General features: G+C 43.9%; 1 protein-coding gene across 3 annotated transcripts in view; it reads left to right on the top strand.

The window, feature by feature from the left end:
• tspan4a (tetraspanin 4a) overlaps positions 1–25,627 on the top strand; it is a 43,103-nt gene that overhangs the window by 3,795 nt on the left and 13,681 nt on the right. Inside the window, exons 1-3 of one of the 3 annotated variants that reach the window (XM_049030382.1) lie at positions 348–515; positions 8,864–8,943; positions 22,919–23,110. In XM_049030382.1, coding sequence (XP_048886339.1) covers positions 8,881–8,943; positions 22,919–23,110 — 255 coding nt within the window. In that variant the 5' untranslated portion in view covers positions 348–515; positions 8,864–8,880. Of the gene's footprint in view, positions 1–347; positions 516–7,413; positions 8,944–22,918; positions 23,111–25,627 lie in introns of those variants that run through there. The other 2 variants (XM_049030381.1, XM_049030380.1) reach the window with 2 other exon arrangements.

Here is a 25,627-nt window from a genome sequence, read left to right as displayed (position 1 = left end):
AGTTTTGTAAGTTTAACCAGGGAGACAAAATGTGAATTCTGGAGCCTTTTAAAGCACAAAGGACTATTAAAATCCAAAAAGCACCATTTGCCACCAATGACCTTGAACTCCTATTAGAATTCAGCACAGAGCTGGGCCTCTCGTCAGTGCTGGTTCCCTTTTGGGCTTCTGTCGAAAAGGGCGAGCAATAAGAATTAACATAAAACTGTCAAGCGTTAATTTAATTTAAACACACTCCTGTCGAAAATCTCTTGCTTACATTCCAGACAAGGTGTTTTAAATAGCAATGTTGTGGTTGCTTTTAGAAAGAAATACTCTTCTGTTCTGCCAGTTAAAAGCTCCTTTACATTCTCCTAAGTGGACCGCAGTCTCTCTGGCAGCACAGCACGCTGCATGGGAAGGTTAGCATACAGGACAAAACCATTTTCACTTGCCTTTTAGGTTTTTAGTTTTTTTATCGTTTTTTTTTTTTTTTGCGTTCAGAAGATATTCCTTTTAAAAAAGCAACAACTAAGGTAAGCTCTCCAGATAAAAATGTTTTTGCAGACAACTTCTTGCACTGTGATAAATGCTTGTCAGAGCTGAGAAAATATGCAGATATCGACGGAAGGTGTTTCTGTTACGCTGGACGTTTTAATGGATTTGCCCTGTAACAGAATGCCTTGAAAGCCTGATGGATTTTCAAATTAGCAGGCGGGTTGGCTGCGGGAGGTCATGGCAGGGTCCACTGGAGTGTTGAATTCACCATGGTGTACTTTGCAAAGAAGGAATATGCTGGATTTTAACAGGCAGCACGTCTTCGCAGAATGTCTTTGTGTCATTGTTACGGATATAGAATCAGATTTTGACCAAATATAGGATCTGTTGTAAAAACACGGAACTACAAGAAGAGAATGAAACAGGCAAACTTTGTGCCCAAAATAATGACTGAGAGTTACCCAAACTCTGTCTTTACTCAGGCATTCAAATACTAGTCCTGTGACCCTTTATTGGTTAAACAGTACTCCAGATACTGTAATCTATTAGAAACAGGGAAAACACCTGTAATTTCAGTTGCAGTAGCAAAGATTTGTTAGTATGGTAGTTCGATTTCTTTCTAGTTTTGATAATTTTATAATTAACGTTTTTGTTATATCCTGCCTTGTGTCCAATAATTATTTCCTGGATAGGCTCTCCTGCAGCCCTGTATTGGACAAGCGGCATAGAAAGTAAATGTTCGTTTTATGATTTTATAATCATACTTATTACTAATGCTGTTAGCATTTATTACGTTATTTTGGAGGTTGCTTTGACATTACTGCTTGTTAAACTTTTGATTCTGTCAGACAGTTCGTGAATTCATGACATCATTAATTATTATCTTATGGTTATTGCATTCATCCTCATTTAAGCGTGATGGTTTTAGAAGAATTTGAGGATTTAAGATAGGGATATACGTGTTGTTAAAACAGAATTCTTTTCCCTCTCCCATCCAACAATGAAACGTTTTCATTATTCCTAAGCATTTAATATAATTTTCACTTTCGCTTCATCTTCCTCTTTAAACGTAAGTGTAGATGTATTGCCGTTTAATAGAAGCGTATATTTCCATGTGATCCTTTGCTCTTTTGTCTAACTATAGCTCATTAGCGATTTATGGTGTTGCCACACATCATCAACCTTTCAAGCCTCCAGCACGCATCGAAGTACTGAAACTCTGTGACATGTCTTCCTTTCGTAGCCATGGTGTGAAGTATGACAGTGTGGCAGCAATCGCAATGGTAGTTCGTTAATCACACCTGCCGTTTGATGGAAATGACAGGGATGGAAATACTGCATAATTCAGGCGTTAATTGTTTGTGATGTGATGTAATGGCACTCTAAATATAGCTGCTCTGAGCTCAACGTATTAAAATCATTTGACGAAAACGAAACACATGCAGTACACATGTCCAGCCACAAGGTGGAAACAGAGCCCCTATAACACACTTTTTAAATGAAATTAGTAAGAAAATTAGGACATTTCTGTCCATAATCTCACATCTCTCCTTTGTTGCTGCAGAGGTAACCCATGACTTCCCTGCTCTTCTCTGTTTTTACTTGTGCGACCTCAGCCATGGTCCACCTTCGTCTCACCGATCCGTCCTACTGCTTCGGGCCACTTCCGTGCAGCTGGACAGGGTCCAGTTAATTAGCGTCTGAATAACCTCAAACATCTGAGATGGCCTTCGTCCTTTTAGTATTCCTGCAGCTCTCTGGGCAAAAACGGGGTTCACACCAAACTAGGCCTTGGTTGGGATGCAGTCGTTCAGAACTCAGATTGCTTCTAGATAATTGTTTCATTGAAGACTAGAGTGTACCCTTTTACTCTGAAACAGTGGCTGGGTGACCTTCTCGGCAAGCAACTGAAACATCTCAGTGCCCGATCTACAGTTCAGCTGATAGCGGCTGGTGAGATTAGGAAATACATTGTGTTATGCACAATGTCGCGTAAGCCTACGCTCTGATGGAGCCATAAACCTGTGAGTGCATTCATTTGGTTGTGTGAGAGGTTCGCTTGTGCCTTGAGCCTGATATCATCGAGCCCCCTTGATGATTTAACACCCCTGGAGAGAATTAGTGCGGGAGATGAAAGAAACAGCTGATGAAGTTCCTTCCGGAGGAAGTTCCGTACAGAAGCAAGTCACCTACTAGCTATGGAGAAAAGCAGGGTACTTTCAGCGTTTAATTACATTTAATGACAAAGAGTTGCTGTAGCTTATCTATGCAATGACAGAGACAGGATATTTGGCCTTAAAGCAAAGGATGAAAAAACAGGATACTAATTCAAATATTTGCTTCGGAAACATTAGATGGTTTTTGGAAGTTAGTGAAGTTAATATAGTGCAATATACAGTAGAGCATCAAGTCAAATCTGCATACAACTCTTGAAAGGTCAAATTTACATGTTTGCATCATAATGATGCATCTAACAGGCTGAAATCAGAAGCGGAATGCTGAGCGTTTTGAGTTTCCTACAAGAACATCTTTCATTTTGATTTACTTTTCCCCCATACTGCATAGAGGTATGTGCAAGCAACACACCCTTTACTCCGTAATCCCCCCACCCACACAAAAGTGACATTTCAGCACCTAAAGCGCTGAAGGCTTCTAAGCTTTGAAAGTGTTCTATGGAGGAAGACCACTTAGAGTAAAAAGATCAACAGATCCTTCAAAGGGGAAAAACATCACACTGATAATCCAGGGAGAGAATGAACAAGGTCTGGGGGATTTTCCGATGGTATTGAGGCTGGATTGCTTAGATCTTGATAACGAAAAGTTTTTCAGGAATCCCAGAAATCCCTATAATAGAAATAGCTGTAAATTAATACAAGCTGAAGATAACAAATAAAAAATATAAGGCTCTGAAGTTTTAAGTGGCAGGATCAAAATATATGCGTAAGGTCATTAAGGTATAAATAGAAAACTACTGTTCATGCCAGTAAGAGGTTTCAGCAACTTTGGCCTGACTCAGGTTAAACACTGTAAACCGAATCACTCCAATGGGCTCGTCTAATTCCTCAAGAAAAAATAGGCCGTGGGTTATCTTACAAATTAGTCCCCGCTTTTTTTTTTTTGAATTGGCACCTCTCCTGGTATTTGCTGCTCCCCTCCTTGCGTTTCGTTACGTGTCTGCCTGGTGACACATACGAGAGGGCGTGCAGATGGGGTGTCTCTCTGCCGCACAGCCGTCCTGGGGAGTCCTTACTGAAAGTAATGGCAGCAATCTGCTCCCTTCACTGCCCGATCTAATAAGGCCAATTAAAAAATCATGGAGCGTTACAAAAAAATGCACAATTAGTGAGTCCCGCTGGGATGTTTACAGTTTGTTCTTGCAACTTATAGTAAGTCAAGCAGGTCCATTTTGTGGTCTGAGATGGCATGCTGGGTAAATCCAGGGATGGACTACTACTAAGATTTTTTTTAATTAGCTTTCCTCTCTGCCTCTGACTGAATATTTGATCTAACTTCTTTAAATCAAGTTCCTTGATCTTAGTCTAAAGAACCTACAAGTAGAAAGTCTGTGAATGTGAATCTTTATACTCAACTGCTTGGTTGAAACTTGGTCTGCATTTGTATTTTTTGAACCGGAACTTTATACACCTGCTGGGCACCTACAGGGAACAGGAGCTGTGGTTTTAATGTCCCGGTTTGATTACCTCTGAAGCCTCGTCTAGGTTTGGGATATCGGCTAAGATCACTGTCTCTCCAGCCCAAACAGTCATGCATTACCTCTGAAGCCTGTCTATGTTCTGGGAATATCAGGAAGACTGGACACTTTGAATGTTTCCATACCTTAATCACAACATTTAGTAAACGTTCCTCAAATAAAAGATTGTTAGTGGGGAATTCAGGTACTGGTTTTCAGAACTGGCCATGGATGGTCAGTGGGTTGCAATGTGGCCTCACCTTCAGACTCATGGGATTTTGATTCCTGCTGCAGCTATATGTGTGTCCTTGTCAAAAATGGGTTATTCAGGTCCAGAAAGTTAAAAGCAAGACCAAGATTTTGTTTCAGCCAGTCAGTTGAGCATAAAGAGTCACAATCACAAAGTACTTGTTGGTAGAATAAAATATCTTGGTCAAGATTTTTACTTTATAGACCTGAAATGTTCACCTCTGCTCCCTGGTCACTAATGCGGTATTTCCTGACCTAGTCCTCAGTGACCTGCAGATGGTCCAGGTTTTTGCTCCTTCCCAGCTTCCTGGGCACCGCAAGGTGTCTGACTGTTTGCTGTGACCCCAAGCTTGCTTTCACCTGCATATGTGTCTTATGGAGAGTGAGATGGGGTAAAGTGAAAAGAGAATGTCCTCACGAGGATTAATGAAGTGGGGAAAGAAAATCCAAGTTCCAAGACATTTTAATGCCAAGAAAAAAAAAAAAACATGCCGAAAGGGTTGGACAATCTAAGAAGACCCAGGGCAGCTTCGTAAAGTGTGTGGGAGACACATCTTTTCGCTAACAGTAGATAGCAATCTTGCGGCCATCAAGAATGACTCTCCAGTAGAAAAATAGGGGTCTGTGTAGGTGTCACTGTCAGAAAGTTATATAAATAACAGATCAGATATGAAGGTGTGAAGACACAGTGTTTAGCACTGTGGCCTCACGCATCCAGTGTTCAGGGTTTTGATTCTTGCCCTCAGGTCTGCGTGTGGAACCTTTGCACTGCACCTTCACTCGATTTCCCCCCCAATCCCAAACACATACAGTTAAGTGAACTGGTGCCTCTAAATTGCCCATAGTGGGCGAATGCAGATGAGCGTGAGCCCCGCTTATGGGCTGTCATCCCATCCAGGGTGTCACCTGCCTTCTGCTTCGTGAGATCAGCTCCAGCATCATTCCAGCATGGAAAATAAGATGGATGGATGGTTGAATCATCCATCCATCCATCCATTTTCCAAACCGCTTATCCTACTGGGTCGCAGAGCCTATCCCCGAAGCAATGGGCACAAGGCAGGGAACAACCCAGGATGGGGGGCCAGCCCATCGCAGGGCACACTCACACACCATTCACTCACGCATGCACACCTATGGGCAATTTAGCAACTCCAATCAGCCTAAGCATTTTTTGGACTGTGGGGGGGAAACCGGAGTACACGGAGGAAACCCCACGACGACATGGGGAGAACATGCAAACTCCGCACACATGTGACCCAGGCTGAGACTCGAACGCGGGTCCCAGAGGTGTGAGGCAACAGTGCTAACCACTGCACCACCATGCCACCCCCATGGTTGAATCAAAGGAAATAAATACCTGTATGAAAAAATCTGTGTCCAACCAACGACTGAAACAACAGTTTTGATGAAAACATCACAGAAAGGAGCAGGAAGGACGGAGGCAAGCAGCAACTGAAAGGAGAGCTGGCCAGGATGGAGCCAATATCGAGGCCCAACCTCAGAGTAAAGATCGTCAAAGATCCTGAATTCCAATCAAGGTGTTAAGGTGAAAAGTCATCATCAGTCCCTGTCAGAGAATTAAGATGAAATTATGATGGACTGCAGTTACACAATGCCTTAATTAAAGACGAGATATGATGCTCGAACAAGAGCAGTACTGCCAGATATTGGTGGCAGTTCCAAAAAACAATGTAACAGCATTTAACCCTTAAGTGAACAAAATCTGCTGAGGAGTATAGCTCTGCCGTCCTGGAGGTGTGATAATTGGCCCATATATAGAGGTTCAAAGCTGCGGTACAGCAGTGATGAAGGATGCAGCCATATGTCCTCAGTCAGGAGTGCAGTGAGCACGCACCAACAAACAGGGAGAGCCACGCCTCGATTTCCAGGCAGCCGCGGCGACCCTCTCATCAGCCTGACAGCAAAGGCGGCTCAGCGGAGGTGACTGGCGCTGTGACGCGTCCTGGCTGCACGTGGATCGCGTCAGAGCTGGGACGCTGTCGCCGTTTATGTATGACTTCTGAAAACTGTTTTAATGAAAGGCTTATGAAACATATTTAGGTTTACGATGAAAGTAGTGCAGTAGCGCAGCTCCACAGAAATGATAGCTTTTGCTATAACCTTCGATTCGCTCTGACCTTTAACTGTGTGCAGGATTCACTCAGCTCACAGGCACATGGGTACTGTTTGCACAGCTATTTTGTGGGGATCTCGTAGGTTTGGTTTCTGTATTGGTTTGGACCAAATCAGCCCCCGAAATCCCCCGAAACACATGGTACTCCCGCTATATTGTTAAACACATGTCCCTGCTGTCCATATTCTAGTCAGTGCCCTTGAGAGATCTCCTAAAACTGAGTACGTTTGCACATTTAATTATGAACATTACCTCTACAGTGGGATTGTCCATGCATTGGCGAAGGAATTTCTGAATGCATTCGCGCACTAATGTGTGTGCAGGCAACAGCCGAGCGCCTCGATGCGGCATGTGAGAAGCGTGTGTCTGTGCGATTTGCGTGTGTGTGCGTGCGTGTGTGTGTGTGTCATATGAACGTGCCTCCCGTATGTGTAGGTCTAAACCCCGTGGGGTAGATCCAGCCTGCACTGTGCGGGGGGGGGGGGGGGGGGGGGGGGATGGGTTTGCGGGAAAAGTGGCTAGAGACTGGAGAGAGGATCGGATGTGGGAACATGTCTCTGTGCTCCTCAGAATATAGAATGAGAGAGAGGGAGAGAGAGAGAGAGATAGAAAGAGGGAGAGAGAGGCATGCTGCACTGGTGTTAACTAAAGCCCTGGTTTCATTGTGTGCACTGGAGGGAGTGAGGGAGACAGGGGGAGGGAGAAATACGGGTCGGAGATTAGATAGCATTGGTTCATCAACACAGGGGGTGTGGCTAGCCATTCAATGAGTACCCCTATCCCCCGCCCCATTAGGATTGGGAATAGTTATCATGTGAGATGAGGGGAGGGGGACTTTTGAGTGTGTGTGTGTGTGCGCGCGCGTGCATACATTTGAGTGAGCGTGTGTGTGAGACAGCAGGGAGGGGGAGCTCCAGGCATTCAGATAGGTCTACTACAACACTGCAGTCTTTTCTCTTCTCTGAGGAAGCTGACTACATAGTCAACTCATAAAATCTGGCCATGACCCTGCCTAGGAGCCTGTCCACACCTGCGCGCGGACTGTAAGGAGAAGGAGGACGAGGAAGAGGGCATCTGTCCCCAGCAGGCTCACCGGCGGGACTGGATCGGACCGTACCTGCATTAAGAGAGGGGGGGGGGGGTGGATTGTAGGACTGAGCTACAAGAAAAGTGGAGGCAGGAGCTAGCAAGGGGACAGAGAGAAGGAGAGGGTGAGAGAGAGAGAGAGAGAAAGAGAGAGAGAGCAAGACAGCTGAGAAACAAACAGGTTTAGAGGAGGTAGAAGATCTCAGTGAGCAGATGCAGGATGCACACGCCTCTGCCTCTATGTTTCCACCGTCTTAATTTCCATTTTTGCTTGATTAACCTCCCTTCCTCTCTTCTCATCCCTTGCCTATCTGAAGCTCACTGATACTGCTGCCCCTGGACAAACTTTGTGTCCCCGGAGGGGTGTGGAGCCTCTGGAGGGAGGCAGTGCCAGCTGCTGGAGTGAGGACAGTGCGAGTGAGGAGGTCGGGAGTTTGGCTCCCCCTCGCAGTCGACTCTGAGTATGCCAGCAGGGGAGATCTAAGGAAGGCGCGAGGTCCATTGGCCAGCACCGGTGGAGACCCTCGGGGATTGTTAGCTGTCGAAATGTGGAGGTCCTCCTGTTGGCGTGACAGGGAGGAAGTACAAGGAATTATTCAGACTGGAATGGCATGAGGTTGAAGGCGGAAGAATCTGGCATAACTAATCCAGGGATTTGTTTGAAACCAGTGTTGCTGTTGGTGGGAAGTTTGTAAGAATTCGCTGACTCTTGGTTCCACAGTGGCGATCAGCAATTGTGTTCCGGTGGCCCGGACTGGATAGGGTTGCGTGACACGCCGAAAATGATCTGAAGTAGCTGGGGCGTCTGTCACTTAGCGGTTGGACCCCAGTTAGCTTTTGCGTGAAGGTGCGCCATTGGGGACCAGGGCTGGGCTCTGCCTAGAGGGAGTGAGGCCCCTGGCCTTGTAGGGTCAACAGAGGTTCCCAGAGGAACTCACCTAGAGTAGGGACGCTTTGGCCCTCCGACCTGGCCGGCCCGATGCGACGCTCCAGCACTGACGAGTCCCCCTACCGCCGCAGCCCATCCCTGGACAGCAAGCCTGGCTCCTCCCCCCCAAACTCTGGCTTCCACCGCTATGGCAGCGAATACGAATACAGCAGCCGGCCCTTCTGCTTCGGGCTTCGCACGGCCCCCGGACCCCAGGCAGCCAAAAGCAACTATGGCTCCACCAAGGGCAAGAAGTATGTGGTGTTTTATCTGGACTTGTCATTCATTTTCCTTCTAGAGCTCCGTCGCTGCAGGATGGCGGAGGGCTGTCTGAGGGCCCTGCGCTATGGCATGGTCTTCTTCAACCTGCTCTTCTGGGTGAGTACTAGCCTTCCTCGCTGTCATCGCTCAGACCACCCAAGGTCTCCTGCCCTCCCCACCCTGACCAACTTAATGCTCTTCACCTTCTTCAGGGCCCTCACAATGGTTAATCAGGAGTGTGCGTATGTGTGTGTTTGTTTGTGTGTGTGTGTGAGTGTGTGTGCGCATGAGTGACTCTGCACAAAAATGTGTCAGGTCACAGATGAATACGCACACCTGGGTCGGACTCTGAGTTCGAGCGTGTGTGGATATATATATAAGTATATAAGTATATATAAGTATATGTGTGTTTGTACATGTGTTTCCAGTGTGTTTGTATGTATGTGTGGATCTGTCCTGCTTCCTGAACTTGACGATATACATGACAGACTGTGACAGACTGTATGCTGAGTGCACTGGAACGGATCGGAACTCGCTGACGACAGAAGAGTCCAACTTCCTGATTCCCGCACGCTGGGAATCTAGAGCCAGACATTACTTGTGCATTTGAAACTGGTGGCATATGAAATGTGACTGGGCTCAAAGCAGGGCTGCAGGCTGCCAGGAAATCTTCTGGTTCTGTGTGTCTGGTCGTGATGGAAATTACCTCCTCAGCTAGAATTTCTTGGTTGAAATCTGACCTCTCTATAGGTTGAGCATAATCTAGTAACCATATTGCAGCATGAATATAAGCTCACTTCACTCTCTTTAACCGTTTTTAACGTGCTAACCACTGCCTTGTGCCCAAATTTACTTTTGAGGGTAGACTTGGTTAATGCCTGTGTACAGTTGCCAAAAACCATCTATGACTAATTAATAATCCGTTTTTACTGTAATGTTACATTTGTGGACGTGCCGCCTGCCACTTTAACCCAGCTCAGGCTCCTGCATTTCAGAATAATCTCTGACCTCTTATCTTAACTGAATTTGTGATTATTTATTCTGCACTCAGGGCTTCGTGGTGTTTAGCTAGTGCTGGACTGAGACTGGCAGGTCCACTACTGTAGTTATTTCCTGTTGCTGCTGTAATGCCAGTCACAGCTGGCAGGTGATATAACTCATGGCATGATATAAGCTGCAGAGCGCAGGAGAAGCACCTCACTAGTCAAGGCATCCTGGAGTCCCAAAATTCATCCATTATTCATTGCTTTGCGGGATATTGAGACTGTAGGTTTATGTGTTAGGAAAGTGGTAAAAAGTGAGACAATCTGGGTATTAATTTCACTGCAGGAACTCCTCCCTCCCCCCCCTCCCTCCAGAAAAGAAAAAAACATCCTCCACAACAATATGCATCAGCATTAACATAATATTATTAAGCTAATGCGCTCAAAATTGAATTACACAGGCAAAGCGTTATACTGTATTAAAGGTGTACGCCTCTATTAACGTGCGGTTCGGTGTGCCAGCGTGTGTCCTTTGCTGCATGCTGATTTTGCTGCATCCTGTTGTTAAATGTTTTTTCATGCTTCAGACAGGGTCTGTCATTGATATCATCGACGTAGCTGTGTGAACAGCAGGCATGCCTGCCTCGCTGACTGCATCTTGCTTGGCGTTTTGGATGTTAACATCTCCGCCTGTCTGCTTACCTGCTACCTGTGCTGCCGGATGGGCGTGTTAATGGCTCTTCATGCGCCTCATGTCATTGTTGGTGTCTATTTACTCTCTAAAAATCCCATCTGTTCCCAGTGTCTATTTGTAAGGATATTTAGAAGATTTTTTTCCTCTGTTTTGATTATCTGTCCCTTAGAGCAGAGAGGCAGAGAGACAGAATTGTGTATACATGCAGTAAATCTCATCCTAGTAGCAGTTACACTACAGAAACTGCAGATAGCAACAAATAATTTATTTTTCACTTTGGCAGGTTTGGGCTGCTGGGGGGGGGGGGGGGGGTTGACAGAAGGATGTAGCTGATGAGAGGCTAAGCCAAAAGCCATCAAGTGTGCTGCCGGCTTTGATGGTAGCCAAATCTGCATGGAAGACCCCCGAATCTCATAATGGACCAGACCCATCAGACACAGTCTATCCAATGACCAATTCATCAGTGGTGCACAGCTCTGTTCTCGACTATTAAATGCAAAACATGTCTAAACTATGCAGATGATAGAATATCAGGCTGTGGAATGATTTGCTTGTAAATATTCAATTTGGCCTTTCACTGGGGCTGTTCCAACAATAAGTAAAAAATTAATTTATACCTCGAGTCTCAAGTTCAATACCTGAAGCTGCTGCATAGGTTATTGCAGCAAACTGTAGCACAATAAGACATTATTTCCAGTGATGGCAAGAAGGGAGTTCACCCTTTTTCATTTCTATGGTCTTACATAACATAAAAGAAACATCGTCCGGGCCGAACCAGTTTTTTAAATTACTCAAATCTGGCCTCAGATGACAGACACCACATAGCGGATTTCACTATGTCATTATTTATTCAATGAAAAGGACACCAGCATGCAGAAGCCATGTGGGAAAAGAGCTAAGCACTCCCCGCCATGTGGGCATACTTAGCTTTGCCTTTTTGTATAAACAACAAATAAACAAACTGGATAGCAAAACTGCAATAGCGCTTCACTGCAGTGGCACTGTATTCATCCCCATCACGCTGTGGGAAAAGGGCACAAAAATATTTCAAAAGTCAGGAAAAAAAGTCGTAGTTATTCTTAGGAATACACATTAAACCACAGCAACCCTGTCCACCTACATCCCTGCCTTCCAATTCAAAGGTAGGGTCCTTAAATATTCAAGATCCCTCCCAGAAGATTCTACCCATAACTGGTTACTGCTTCCATAGGAATTAAACAGGTAATAACAAATCAATCAAATGCGCCTCAGCAGCTGGTCAACAGCAACTGTGAGCACCGCTTTCAAAGCAGTGTGTTTGGCATTTTGGTGGCCATTCAGGCTTACAGTATGTCAACACCATGCCAAAGAGGAAAGACATCAGCAATAGCCTCACTTTATCACTGAAGCTCATGAATTTGGAAAGGGTTATAAGGCCATGTCTAAACACTTTTAAACCCAAAATTCTACAGTGAGAAGGATTATTTACAAATGGAGAACATTCAACACAGTTACCAGTCTTTCCAGGAGTGGGTGTCCTCAAGGTCAGGCCATAAAATGCTTTGAGAAATTGAAAAGAATACGTGAACTAAATCAATGGATCTACATGCTTCAGTTAACATGATAAATGTCACATTTCATGACTCTATAATCAGAAAAAGACAAGCAGGGCTGTTATGGAAGGGTACCAAGGTAAAAGCCCATTACGCTTGAGATTGCAAAGATGTATGTGAACAAACTGCTAGATTTCTGAGGCAATGTCCTTCAGATGGACAATGCAAAAGTGGAGATACTTCGTAATGCACATAAAACACTGTTTGGTGGAATCACCAAATAGAATATCACCACAAGCATCTCAGGGTAACTGCCATAGCACAGTACTGGAGGGGTAATGGAGTGGACTGGTTTTTCAGCCAAAGGACCTTGACACCTTATAGTCATTGAGTTGACCATAAATTAGTGTCGTCACGATACCAAAATCATAATGCTGAAACAATACCACAGCAAAAACTAAAACATCAAGAAAATTAATGGATGGATAGATGACAGAACACAGTACTTATTTTTTATTGATTTATAAAAAAAATAAACAGAGTTTTTATTAGTAAAAAAAATTATTACAGATCTCTACAATTACATTTTGGATATGTGTAATTTCAGATGTCTGCAATGTTATTTTAGAGATCTGCAATTAAATTCTTACTAGAAAAAACTCAATTATGGATATGTGGGCCTGGAATTCTTACTAGTCAAAATGTATCTGCAGATATCTACAATAGGGGTTTTTATTAGTAAGAATTGAATTATAAAGTTCTACAATATGACTTTTTACTAGTGAAAATTGAATTTCGGCTATGTGAGGCAAAAATACAACGGATGTTAATGGGAATATATGACTAGTAAAAACTGAATTACACAGCTCTATAACATGAATTCTTACTGCTAAAAATATAATTCTTACTAGTAAGAATTGCAAAGCAGATATCTTGACTTCATACTCTTGAAAAATTGCATTTCTACTAGTAAGAATGTTCTTTATACTAATTAGAATTAAGGGTAACGCTTTATATTAGCTGCATCTTCTTAATGCTGTTATATTGCATTCATAAAACGTCCAGTACACCTTCATTATATATTCATTAAGAATTCATTTATGAATATCATGTATGTACACCTTTGCATCCTAACATCCCTTAACAGCTGTAATATACATTAATAACAAATATTATATAATAATGACAAACACTATACTTGTATAATCATGTAATGTTTGTTATGAATGTATATTAAAGCTGTTAAGGGATGTTAGGATGTTAAGGTGTACTTGCATGCTGCTTATGAATGTTCTATGAATGCATTATGAATGCATTATAAAGGTCCACTGAATGTTCTATCAATGTATAATAAATGCATTATGAAGGTGCACTTAATGTAAAGCGTTACTGAATTAAGTTATGACGAGTAAGCTTTATACTAAAAAAGAACAATTTGGCTTCCCATACTGTATACACTTTCACACGATAGTAAAAACGGTTTTATTGCCATGTAAACAGTATGTAAAGTTTGCAAACTACCCCAACACATGTGATGTAGCTAATTTTAGGTTTATAATTGAATAATATAGATTTACCATATGATTTCTTGCTTGAGTCTGAAACCATCGGTGTCAGGCCAGGTGTGTGAGAGCTGGCAACCCCTATTAACAAACAAGTTGTTAAGGTACAGTCTTGAGAAACTTAGACCATAGTTGAATGACGAATGTTATTTTTCTCACGTGACTTATTCGTGTTTTTTTTTTAGCTTACTCTTTAGCACTATTTAGTCTAAATAATAGGCTTTTTTTGACATATTGGACCACAAGTGTTTCCGATCTATTTCATGCAAACAGGAAATGCCACTGAATGAAAAACAGAGTGATTTTGCTTTTCACTACTCTCCTGTCTGTGAAAGCTGTAGGGTGAGAGAAAAAAATGGCTGACACGTCCAATGTACCTGCAGGGAGCGGGAGAGAAAGTTGAGGTGCCGACCCACCGTTGCATAATGATGCAAATCCTAAGCAATACTCTTAAAGTACTGATACTAATAAATCGCAAAATAGTTGTATTCGAGAGGTGAATGTGAGGTCATCTGCCCGACAGCTAATGCTTTTCTAGAATCACAAGCATACCAGCAAATCTGCAACTGAATGGTTTGAAAGGAAGGGAATGAAGCTTTTAAAATGACCAGAAGTCCAGACCAGAACCTCACTGAGATATCGTGATGGGAAATGGCTAAAATTTCTGCAAAATGTTGAGCAGGACTGACAAATTAACAGAAGAGGTATTCATTTTGAAGCGGGTTCAGCTGAAGTGGAATGTGTTATGTATTTGTCACCTGAGGGTAGATTTACCAAGTATTAGGGCCACTTTTATACTGCTGCTATTATCATCTAACTGCCTGGATGATGAGACAGATGTAAGCTTGTCAAAGTTTTACTCCTTTAAAGGGTAATAGTGATGAAATTTGAGTTTAGTCCTGTTTAGCCAAATAATTTTGTATGAATGTTTATATTGCGAACCCATTAAATATCTACATATTATAATATAATAATGTATATATTTAACTGTATTAACTCCAGAGGATAATGGTTATATGATGACTGTGTGGCTCCCATGTTTATTAAACAATTTATCTACTGTTTTGCCACCCATGAGCTAAATGTGCTTACCCAAATATTTCCACATTTATTGCTCTCCTTCGCACAAAACCCAAACAGTAATTCCCAGCAGTGGCACACATGTTGCCGGAACAGACGCCAGAAGCGCACAAAAGGAGCGCTGCCGCTAGCTAATGTGAGCACCGGAGCTGTAGGTGGGTGCTCAGTGGCTTGAAACGCCCAATAATGCACTCAATTACCATCCCTCCGTTATTAATCTCGTTAGCACGGACTTGGCATTTACACACAGCAGGCCCTGCGGGGGGGCCGTATTGAAGTTCCCCCTTCAGAAGTCGTCTTTATTGGCATTGAAACTAGGTCACAAAACAGCAGTCGAGTAGCGTAGCTATCGCAGATAAGGGTTCCGAGGCATTGAAGTCTGTGTTTCAGCTTTCGATTACGCTTTTTAATTCAGCGACGCTTACATACGTGGTGACGTTGGTCTCCCGCGCCGCATCCCATCTGATCATGATCTCATTGTCGTTATTTTCACTCCCGAGCGCCGCCTCTCAAACAGGACGACATTGGCGCACGGTGGCAATGGCCGCCGCCTTGCCTTTGCCCGGGTCGAGCTTTGCACGCGCAGGATTTACATTTCACAGGATGCAATTGGAGCAATTTTAGAAGGGAAACAGGGACATCGAAATTCCACAACTAGGGCAGGAAGGATTCGTGATGGAAGCTGTGTGGGTCTGTGCCCCAGGGAAGCGGATGCTGCAGACTGGATCCCGGCTCACCTGCGTGTTTCAGTGCAGGGCCTGCGAAAGGCTGAGAACTAAAACACTGACAGGCGGCAGCACTGCCGAGATTGATGTGATCACATTGAGAATTTAAAGGATGAAATCATCAAAAAGAAAGATAGGCCTCTATATACGAGCAGTGTAACAACAGGATTAGTGCGGATACTGGCGAGTTACGTCAGCGCTGTGACCATGGAGCTGTTTGAGTTACTACTGGGTGCTTCTCTCAAGTGTCCAGTGAAAAAATAGGCTGATGGTCACTGATGGTCTCACTAGCAATTTGTAGCTTGGCATAAAGATGTGTTTTATGATTCCACAGAAGACCAAATAGAGAAGAAGCAGAAGAAGAGAGGAAAGACCTTTTAGGGTTGGGTAGGGTGGATAAAATAAACTGCTGGAGCATGGACCAGGGATTTAACGGTTTTTTCACAATTATTATTTATGTTATTGCATTACGCAGCTAAATAAAAGTCACCATATCGGTCAGCTGTTTCAGATTTGTAGAGTTACAGATCCTGTAAAAGGGAGCTAGCCTCTGCTCCAAGATAAAGAGTGTTTGACTTTGCTCTGAGCTGCAGGGCACGAGGCCTGGGCCACGTCGCGAAAAGAGGAGCCTAATCTCCACGGTAACACCCTTGATCGATGGCTATTGAAAGTCAGAGAAGTCAGCCGTGAAAACAAAGCGCCCTTAAGTGAGGCAGTGGCTTTTTCGTTCGGGGTGCTTGGAGTCCATCTGGGGTTTCGTCGTCCGCTTCTGTGCCTGTGGTTTGAACCTGATCCAGCCCTCACCCAGGAATTGGCCTTAAGTGGTGAAAAATATGCAATTACAGCAAGTAGTAGTTGACCCTTATTCCATGGACTCGGCTTGGGAGCAAAATGGAGCTACCGGACCTTTTTCAGTCACTATTACAATGACAGTGTTGTTTTGTGTAGATCACACAGGCAGAGAGGGTTTGTTGGCTTCAGGGTTCTAATGGATTCTGTAGAAAGCGCTGTGAGGTGGGCGTTTTGGGCCCAATAGACTCAGAATGGTGTTTTGGGCTATTTGATGGGTAAAATGTGTCCTGAAGATGCTTTTAGATGATTTGCAACAGGGAATTTTGAGTATGTTACTTGACTCAAATTGGCTGTACACTTAGTGAAGTTGTTTTCTTGAATCAAACAGGGCCTGAAACATTTTTTGGAGCGTTATTTACGCGAGTGAAGCAGCTGTTTTTGGAACAACATCTTTATTATAATTGCATATGTACAACAAAACCTTCTTTTGCCTTTAGGAAGCTCATAGCTACTTAAATAGACAAACATAAGCATACGCACACAGAGAGTCACCACACTGTCCTCTAAGTGATATCTCCCTCGGCTATAAAAAAAAAGATTGCTGGCTAACACAGACATAAATCCTTTCTTTCAGTATGTGGGGGGAGGGAAGGGTGGAAAGTAAAGATACAAAGACAGAGCAAGCGAGAGAGAGAGAGGAAGGTTGATGTTGTAAAGATGAAGGAGGATAAACTAGGGGAAATAAGAGATGTGGGAGGCAGTTGGACTGACAGCTATGGTTGCTACGGTGTTATGCATTTGATTTCAGTAGTCAAGCTTCCTGCGGCAGAATCTGCCTATAAATGAAGAATTAACTCAGGATCACTGTCAGAAAGGAGAAGGACTGCAGGTGGACAGCAGGCGGCATGGTGATTAAAACCTTTGGGTCAAAGGTTTTTAGCAATTGGTATTTGGCCTTTTTTAATAACGGGTGGGTGATGTAAGGGTGTATAAGTTTCTTTATCTGACAGCATATGCCATTCATGGACATTTCTTTTTCACTTTAAGTGTGGTCACATTAACAACCTTTTCACCATCCCCAAGACAACGTACCAGCTCACGAGCCACATCTCAATAGCTGCACTGATATAATTGGTTCCATGATAATTGGCCCCATGGTCATATTAATGAACAATAATAACATTCCCACAAATAATACCTACCTGTTTACTATCCAGTAAAAGCAGGGCCAATCCAGTGATGCCTACACTACCTGTCAAAAGTTTGGACACGCCATGCTACCTAAACAGGAGAGTGATAGTCACATGACTTGGCCACTTGACCTAAACTCAGTAGAAATGGTTTTGGAAGAGTTTGTCCAGATAGTGAAGGAAAAGTGGTCTCTTTCAGAACAGCTGGAATAGCATCCCAGGAGGCCACCTAATGAAACTGGCATAGAGGAGACAGTAAGGTCAGCCAGCCCATGGAGTAATTGGGGTTAAGGGCCCAATGGTGGAATCACTCTGCCAACCCAAGGATTTGAACCAGCAACCTTCTGAGTTCCACCCCACCCCCAACAAATGATTTTTTTTTGTTTAATATTTTTTTGGCCAGCGCATGATTCCATTTCTGTTATTTTATAGTTTTGTTGTCTTTATAATTATTCTAAAATGCAAAGAATAGTACAAGTAAATCTTTTTTATGGGCAGGTGTGTCCAAACTTTTGACTGACACTGTATTCACACAATCACATGGTTATGAGCTATTCATTAATTGTGTGGCTACAGTGAAAAATGGTTCACTGCAGGCATGCAGTTAGTGGATAGGTAATTAGTGGCTCACTAATCACATGACAAATGCAACGAATTGTGCGCTAATCACATGGTAACCGTAATTACCTGTTCACTTATCATGTTGACAGTAATTGTTTGTTCATTGAAAAGTTTGCCCTGTTCACACAAAATATCCGCTGATTTAGCGCTTGGTCATGGTGTACATCGAACAAGCTTCGTGGGGCAGGGAGGGCAGCTCCTGTTCTAGAGTAGCTGTTTGTCTCCTCGTATGCATTGGATGTGAAAGTTTGCCCTTTGAATCATGCTCTGTTTACTCTGTTTAACAGTTTGCGATTACACTGCCTCCCCGCCGATAATTATCCAATAGCCTGACTTTGTCAGAGTTAGGTTCAGTCATTTCTGTAGAGTAGCACCAATGACTGCTCACTGAGCCCTAAATACAACTTCAAAGTAACAGCTTTTCAGACTGGAGTAGAAAATTTAGAACACTAAGTCCTTGAGCTCCAATTGTAATGCTAATATCTCTAATACTGCAATAAAATGCTACAGCACTTGAACCTGAAGACGGCTTGTATTTTGTGTCACAGGCAATAAAACTGTGAACAGCAGGCGCGTGTGTTTAAGCTTATGATTTACCAGCAATCGATGCAGGTTCTTCAAATGTGTGTGTAACAGATTCGAGTCAAAATTAGAAACGAACTGCAGACTAAAACCATACTGGTACGACTGCTCGGGGACATGCGGGCTACGGCTTTAACGTGAGGGGGCCGACTGTTTTTCCTGTCTGTGTTGGTATTATCTTTGCTGATTCAACTCCGGAACCACTGTGCTATGGCCTGATTTGCTTGATGCTGAACTCCTTTGAAATATTCAAGACTTCCTTATTAACTGCTGCCTGAAGTCTTTCATTACTAGATTCCCAGGCCTCCTGTGACCAGTCCCGCTCCCTGTCTTCTGTATTAGTCATTTACACAGTTTATTTGCATAGTCTGAAATGCCAGAGGTCCTACATAAAGCAAATGAGCAATGATGTTGACCAGGACTGGAGAGAGCAGAGACATGCAATGGAAGAGGATGCAGTTATAGACATGTACGTGAATATGAATACACACACACACACACACCTGCACCTGTGCACATTAAAACACACGCATTCACGTATATGAAAAGAATTAGTGAGCTGGAAATAACTTTATTGTAGGACTTTATGTAGCTAGATTGAATTAGGCATTAGTGTGAAAAGCCCTTAGAGAGACCGCAGCTTTATTGCCACTTGGCGGAAAATAACTCTCTTGAACACATTCACCTGCTAATGAGTCCCAAATTTGTCTTTTGAGTTGAATTTGCATTCCCCTTTTCCCTTTCTTTCCTTTCCTTTTTTTTCTAGGTGTGTGAGTATATTCACCTTCTAGGTTTAAGGCTCCTTGATTTGTATAAATGTATCCAGCACTGTGTCAGTTGCCCCAGCTCTACAGCTCTTCCTCCAGCTCTGGGTCAGTTGCCCGAGCTCCATAGCTCTTCCTCCAGCATTGTGTCAATTGCCTGAGCTCCATAGCTCTTCCTGCAGCTCTGTGTCAGTCGCCCCATCTCCACAGCTCTTCCTCCAGCACTGTGTCAGTTGCCCCAGCTCCACAGCTCTTCCTCCAGCTCTGGGTCAGTTGCCCCAGCTCTACAGCTCTTCCTCCAGCACTGTGTCAGTTGCCCCAGCTCTACAGCTCTTCCTCCAGCTCTGGGTCAGTTGCCCCAGCTCTACAGCTCTTCCTCCAGCTCTGGGCCAATTGCCCCAGCTCCATAGCTCTTCCTCCAGCACTGTGTCAGTTGCCTCAGCTCCACAGCTCTTCCTCTGGCTGTGTGTCAGTTGCCCCAGTTCCACAGCTCTTCCTCCAGCTCTGGGCCAATTGCCCCAGCTCCACAGCTCTTCCTCCAGCTCTGGGCCAATTGCCCCAGCTCCACAGCTCTTCCTCCAGCACTGTGTCAGTTGCCCCAGCTCTACAGCTCTTCCTCCAGCTCTGGGTCAGTTGCCCCAGCTCTACAGCTCTTCCTCCAGCACTGTGTCAGTTGCCCCAGCTCTACAGCTCTTCTTCCAGCTCTGGGTCAGTTACCCCAGCTCTACAGCTCTTCCTCCAGCTCTGGGTCAGTTGCCCCAGCTCTACAGCTCTTCCTTCAGCTCTGGGCCAATTGCCCCAGCTCCATAGCTCTTCCTCCAGCACTGTGTCAGTTACTCCAGTTCCATAGCTTTCCTTTTTTTTCTATGTCAGTTTCCCCAGCTCCATAGCTCTTCCTTCATCTCTGTGTCAGTTGCCCCAGCTGCATAGGTCTTCCTCCAACACTGTGTCAGTTGCTCCAGCTCCACAGCTCTTCCTTCATCTCTGTGTCAGTTGCCCCAGCTCTGTGTTTCTGGCAATATAATGTGGAAAACAACCATAATTACTTCCTGCCACTCATTTCCACTATATTGATTTAAAATGGACCAGCATACATATAATGGCATAGAAATATAATAGAAAAATAACCATTTAAGACTGACTGGGGAGTGTATTTATATTTGTGTCTCTTCTGAGTGGCTCCAGGCTGTGGCTGGCAATGAACTACAGAACTAGAAATCAAGCGCAAACCAGTCTTAGCTTTTCATTCGAGAAACATCTCCCTGGAGATCACAGCAGTATCGATTGTTTTTCACCGTACTGCCCCTCCAGGCTCCTACTCAGATAAACAGTCCGATTTATTTATAGGCGCTGCAGTTACATTTAATTCAAAAGCACATGTTAGACATGTGGAGCATAAGTTTGGTGAGACACTACAATCTGCATCCATCCCTCCAAGCCTTCACTCATATAGGCTGAAATTTCTCTGGGCACTATGTATTTGGTTTTGCTTTCAGAGGAAGGTTGGGAATTAATGTGGGGTTAGCTTCCTTCCACCCTCCTCGCTGTGTCGCTTATCAGTAGTCACGCCACGTGCCATTTAATGAGTTACAGCTTTAACTAGCCCCCAGTCGCCGGTAATGCTGACGTTCAGTGGGCTTATTTGCAAAGGGTCCCGTGTCTGTGTAAGCAGGGGAACCGTCAGAGGGGCACAGTGCAAACATTAGGGCACCCAGATTGTCCCCTAGCTGTGACCCACTTTGTTTTCTAGGTCCCACTTTTGCCTTTGACATCTAAAACCCTGCGACAAAAAGATTAAAGAACAGGAGCAGATGGCTGTTCTGGGAGCATCATGTGACCAAATCTCTCCCCCAATCGCTCTTGCTCTACGCTGTTTATGAGGGTCGCTCATCTAATTCACTAATTGAAATGACTTTGCTTCACATGACGAGCCTCAATTACCCATATGGGTGCTCAGGTCTGCCTGTAATTTCACTGTTCACTCCCGTGTAGCAATACACATGGTGTGTTTTGGCTGGCTGTAGTCATCAAACTGGGTATTGTTTTTGCTCCATTGACCCGCGTCCTATGAGTGGGCCTCTGGCAGCACAGAGCTCATCTCTGACCGCGTGTGCATCCAGAAAGTTACGCTGTCAGGCGGATGTAGACGAGAGAAATATGCAGATATTTATAGTGAGCAGCTGCACATTGCCAGCAAGTAACAGGTGGATGGCGAACAAGGGCATGGACTGGTGACACAGAGGTTGCTGGCTCAGGACAAACGTCCATCAGGACAAATGTCCCTCAAGCATGTCCTGCTGCAGAATCCCTGAGAAAAGTGCAGAATTGCTCCCGAATTGACCAGCTGTACTGATTCTTTGCTGCTTTGGCTAAAAGTGCTTGTCTTAAGACTATGTTATAAATTCTTCTGTAATTTCCTGCCTCGGTATCTCAGTATCTGACTCAGCTGTCCGCCATGTCTGCCGCCCCCCCCCCCCCCCCCCACTCCCCCCCATCCCTCTCCACCCCCCTACCGCAGTCTCCCCTGTAGGCAGATAAAACAAGGACTTAATTTCTCCCTTCTGCATATCAACAAGCTTTCCCAGTAAAATGAGCCTACCATGTTCATACTCGCAAGATCTCTATGTCCCTTCCACAAACAAGTGTCCATCAGGGACAAAGATCGTTAATGAAGCTGGGAGCCTCGAGGCTCTGTGATCTATTCGAAATGCAGAGGTGCTTAAAGGTCAAGTGTGCAAAGTGCCTCCTCAGGGGGCCTCATCTCTTTTAAGGAACGCTTGCCCAGTGTTAATAAAAATCACAGATGTTTACATGCATGTGTTTTAAATGCATATTCAGGTACATTTATTAAATCTTTCCACTAGACAATATGGTCACAATGTAGCAATAAAATGTGAAAAACAAAGAGTACATTGTTCCTGGTCTGCAGACACATTAGTACGATTTTAGACAAATGTTGTGAGCTAATATTGTAAGTACTTCAGTTTGTTTTTTATGTATTGGAATGTTGACATTAAATGGTACTTCCACTGCAGAACTGTCCTGTTTCATCGAACACGGAGCAAAATATTTGCCTATTAAATGGAGTGTTTTCAGTGGAATTGTCATTTTTGTCAACACAACGTTAACAGTTTGAACAAAATCTTTAATGTTGGCGATACAGTAACGCTGACATGTCTCCAGTGTCACTTACCAGGGAATAAACTATGGATTTTGTTGTGAAATTAAACCTGTCAGCACCCATTAAGAGAACTATCCATTTTCCAGATGTTTCTGAGCATGGGAAGATGTCTGTTTCTGTCTTCAATTACACTGGGTTGTACTGAATAAGCTGCGGTTTTTATGTTTACCAGCCAGATTGATGCCTTGATCTTTCTAGCTGTGCAGAATCAGGTCTTGTTTTTACAGTCTCCATTACAGTCCTTTGTGTAACACTGAGAGAAAAAATATTCCTTCCCTTTCCTGGTATGGGCGGTTGACTGTGTGATCGAGCATGAATGAGACAGTAAAGCTCACCGCCTATGAGACATGTTTATTAGGATTTTCCCCTCTCTGTTCCTCTCCCAGCTAGGTGGCTGTGGGATCCTTGGGGTGGGAGTGTGGCTGTCGGTGACACAGGGAAACTTTGCCACCCTCTCCTCCTCCCTACCATCCCTGACTGCTGCAAACGTCCTCATTGCCGTGGGGACCATCGTCATGGTGATAGGTTGCCTGGGGTGCGTGGGGGCAGTCAAGGAAAGTCGCCCCCTGCTTCTGAGTGTGAGTATCCTGTCTGTCTGTCTATCCACAGTTATGAAATTGTTTTTTCACTCATTGTTTGCTTTCATTTTGGAAAATTATGTTTTCACCCAAGTCAAGCTATGATTATAAAGTACCTCTCTCAAATATTGGTAGAAGCTGCCTCTCTTGCACACACAACGCACCCTTAGGGGCAACCATGCCAGTGTCTCCAGATAGTAATTACCATTGATTTTTGCAATTTTTTTCCTGTAACGGTTGTTCTGTTAGCATACTGAATGTGTTTCTGAGAAGTTTCATTTACGTCTTCGGTATTGCCTTATTCTGGCTCAGAGCCGGCATCCTGAATGCATGCAAGATCCTGTGTGCGATGTGGTGGGGGGGGGGGGGACCAGAGGCTGCCGAAATGGACGGGCCATTATGGGATGGCAATGTGTATGACTCAGTGGGAGCCTGAAGCCCAGAGGTGTTGCTCTCTCACTCTCTCCAGTCTCACCATATTATTGCTGCCGATGGACGTACATAGCTCACGCCGATAGGATTGGCATGGAAAGAATAGCTTGCAGTTAATGGACAGGATCCCTGGATCAATTTCTCCTAAGCCTTGATTACATTTGTCCTCATCACACTTCTCACTGATAATGATCACAACTGGAACACCTCAGATGTCGGGCAACCATCATTAGCTTGAATAATGGCTTTCATTTGGCTGGGGGGTCTCACTAAACAAAGCAAACTGAACTCAGCTTTATTGTATGGTAACTGTCTGCGTATGAATGTGTAGGTGCGCGAGAAGAGTCATGTCTGTAGTAAGTCAAAGGATACAATTTAATGGAAGCCTGAAGCAGAATGGGATGGTCGGTACTGGAAGGCTCTGGAAGGCAGAAGTTCCGTATCATGAACGGTAGGTGTGAGTAGCGAGTGTGAACAGCGGCAGGAAGTGGAGTCAGGAGGTTTTATAAAAGACAAACAGTTCACTCGAACACCTTAATGACACTGACAAAACCTGAGAAGTTCTCATTATCACAGAAGATTTAATATGTTTTTGCACATTTATTTAGAAGTGAGACCAAATTAATCGTCATTTTGATGTTCATTATGCATGCAGGATTTTCAAAGGTGTTCAGTATTTTGAAGTCTTCCATCAAAATATATTGGCACAAGTGACCTTCTCACAACAGCGAAATATACACATATGTGTTTCCTCTTCATTCCACTCTGCTGTCTGTCAATAGGATGGGGTCTTTATGCCAGGAGGATCTTATCAGTGACATTCAGTGATAAAAATATAAGGTAGTAGAGTGTGACTAAAAATTTGCCGAGTTGATCAATCCACATGCGGTGGACGCTTTGCTCGTCCAAATACACCCAAGTATGAAAACGATGGCAAGTATGCTGAGAGAGACGAAGATAATATGTGGTGACTGGCCATGCAGGGGATTTGTTTGAAGTTGACTTTTCCAACTTGACACTTCTCATCTTCTCCTGAGCCTTGAACACAAAGGTGAATGTTGAGTAATACAAAGCACCTCTGGTGTCATGGACAGTCCCTCTCAAGGTGGTGGGATTCCAAAGCCATATAGGGGCATCGAAGTCACCCCTGCTGTGCGCGCCGCTGGGCCTGAAGGCCGGGCTGTGCTCTTTGCTGCTTTCCTTTCGTATCATTTCTCTTATTTCAGCAGGAACACTTCACCTTGCAGGATATTTTTGCAACAGACTCTTCGAGATTGGCGTATGTGCTGCACTAGGGCTTCCCAGGTGGTATTTTTGGCAACCCATTATCCCGAAATTAATTACAAATGGCATCTTTATTCACATTTTTAAAAGCGTATTAAGACATCAAACCTGTTGATGGTTACAATGCACCGGTGCATTCTATGCTAATAAAAATGTAAATTACGTCCCTTTAACGTGATTTGGTTCATTTGTAACCCTCCCCAAACAAATAGTGCAAATTAAATTAGCTAATTCGACTAAAGATAAATCAATTACTGTTTATCTAATTACCTTGTTGTTCGATGGCTTGAAACTATTCAACATTCTTTAATCGGACAATTAATTAATTGTAGTTACATTTAACAAAAACATATTATGAAATGTAAAACCATGGCCTGAATTCAATCAGAAGGACAATGAGGCCCAGTTATTCAGAACATCCTTCTAGATGTTTCTACAGGACTGATTAAGAGTGAGTGCCATTGCGTCAGTAGCACACTAATAAAGTGGATCACAGCTGTGGCGTGCACTGCAGGGGTGAAGTGATACAGGAAATGATACTCAGGATCAGCCAGAACACCAACAGCTTATATATTTTGTGATAATGAAGGGCAGGTTTAGGGAATCATTGTGATTAAACTAGACTTCCACTTTGCAGAAAACCCACCTCTTACTCAATACAAGAAAATTCTACCTTTAATTAAGTTGATTTCATGAAATTAATGTGAATGTGTGCTTTGTGAAATAAAGTTCCTATTTTGTGCATAAGAATAGTTCTCTGAGCTTATTTTCAGGGTAGGAAGGGTAGCTTATCGCGTAATA

This window comes from Brienomyrus brachyistius, chromosome 11, assembly GCF_023856365.1.
Source record: "Brienomyrus brachyistius isolate T26 chromosome 11, BBRACH_0.4, whole genome shotgun sequence".
NCBI classification, from domain to species: domain Eukaryota; kingdom Metazoa; phylum Chordata; class Actinopteri; order Osteoglossiformes; family Mormyridae; genus Brienomyrus; species Brienomyrus brachyistius.
Note: the sequence above shows the minus strand (reverse complement) of the source record. Positions and strands in the feature narration are given on the sequence as shown.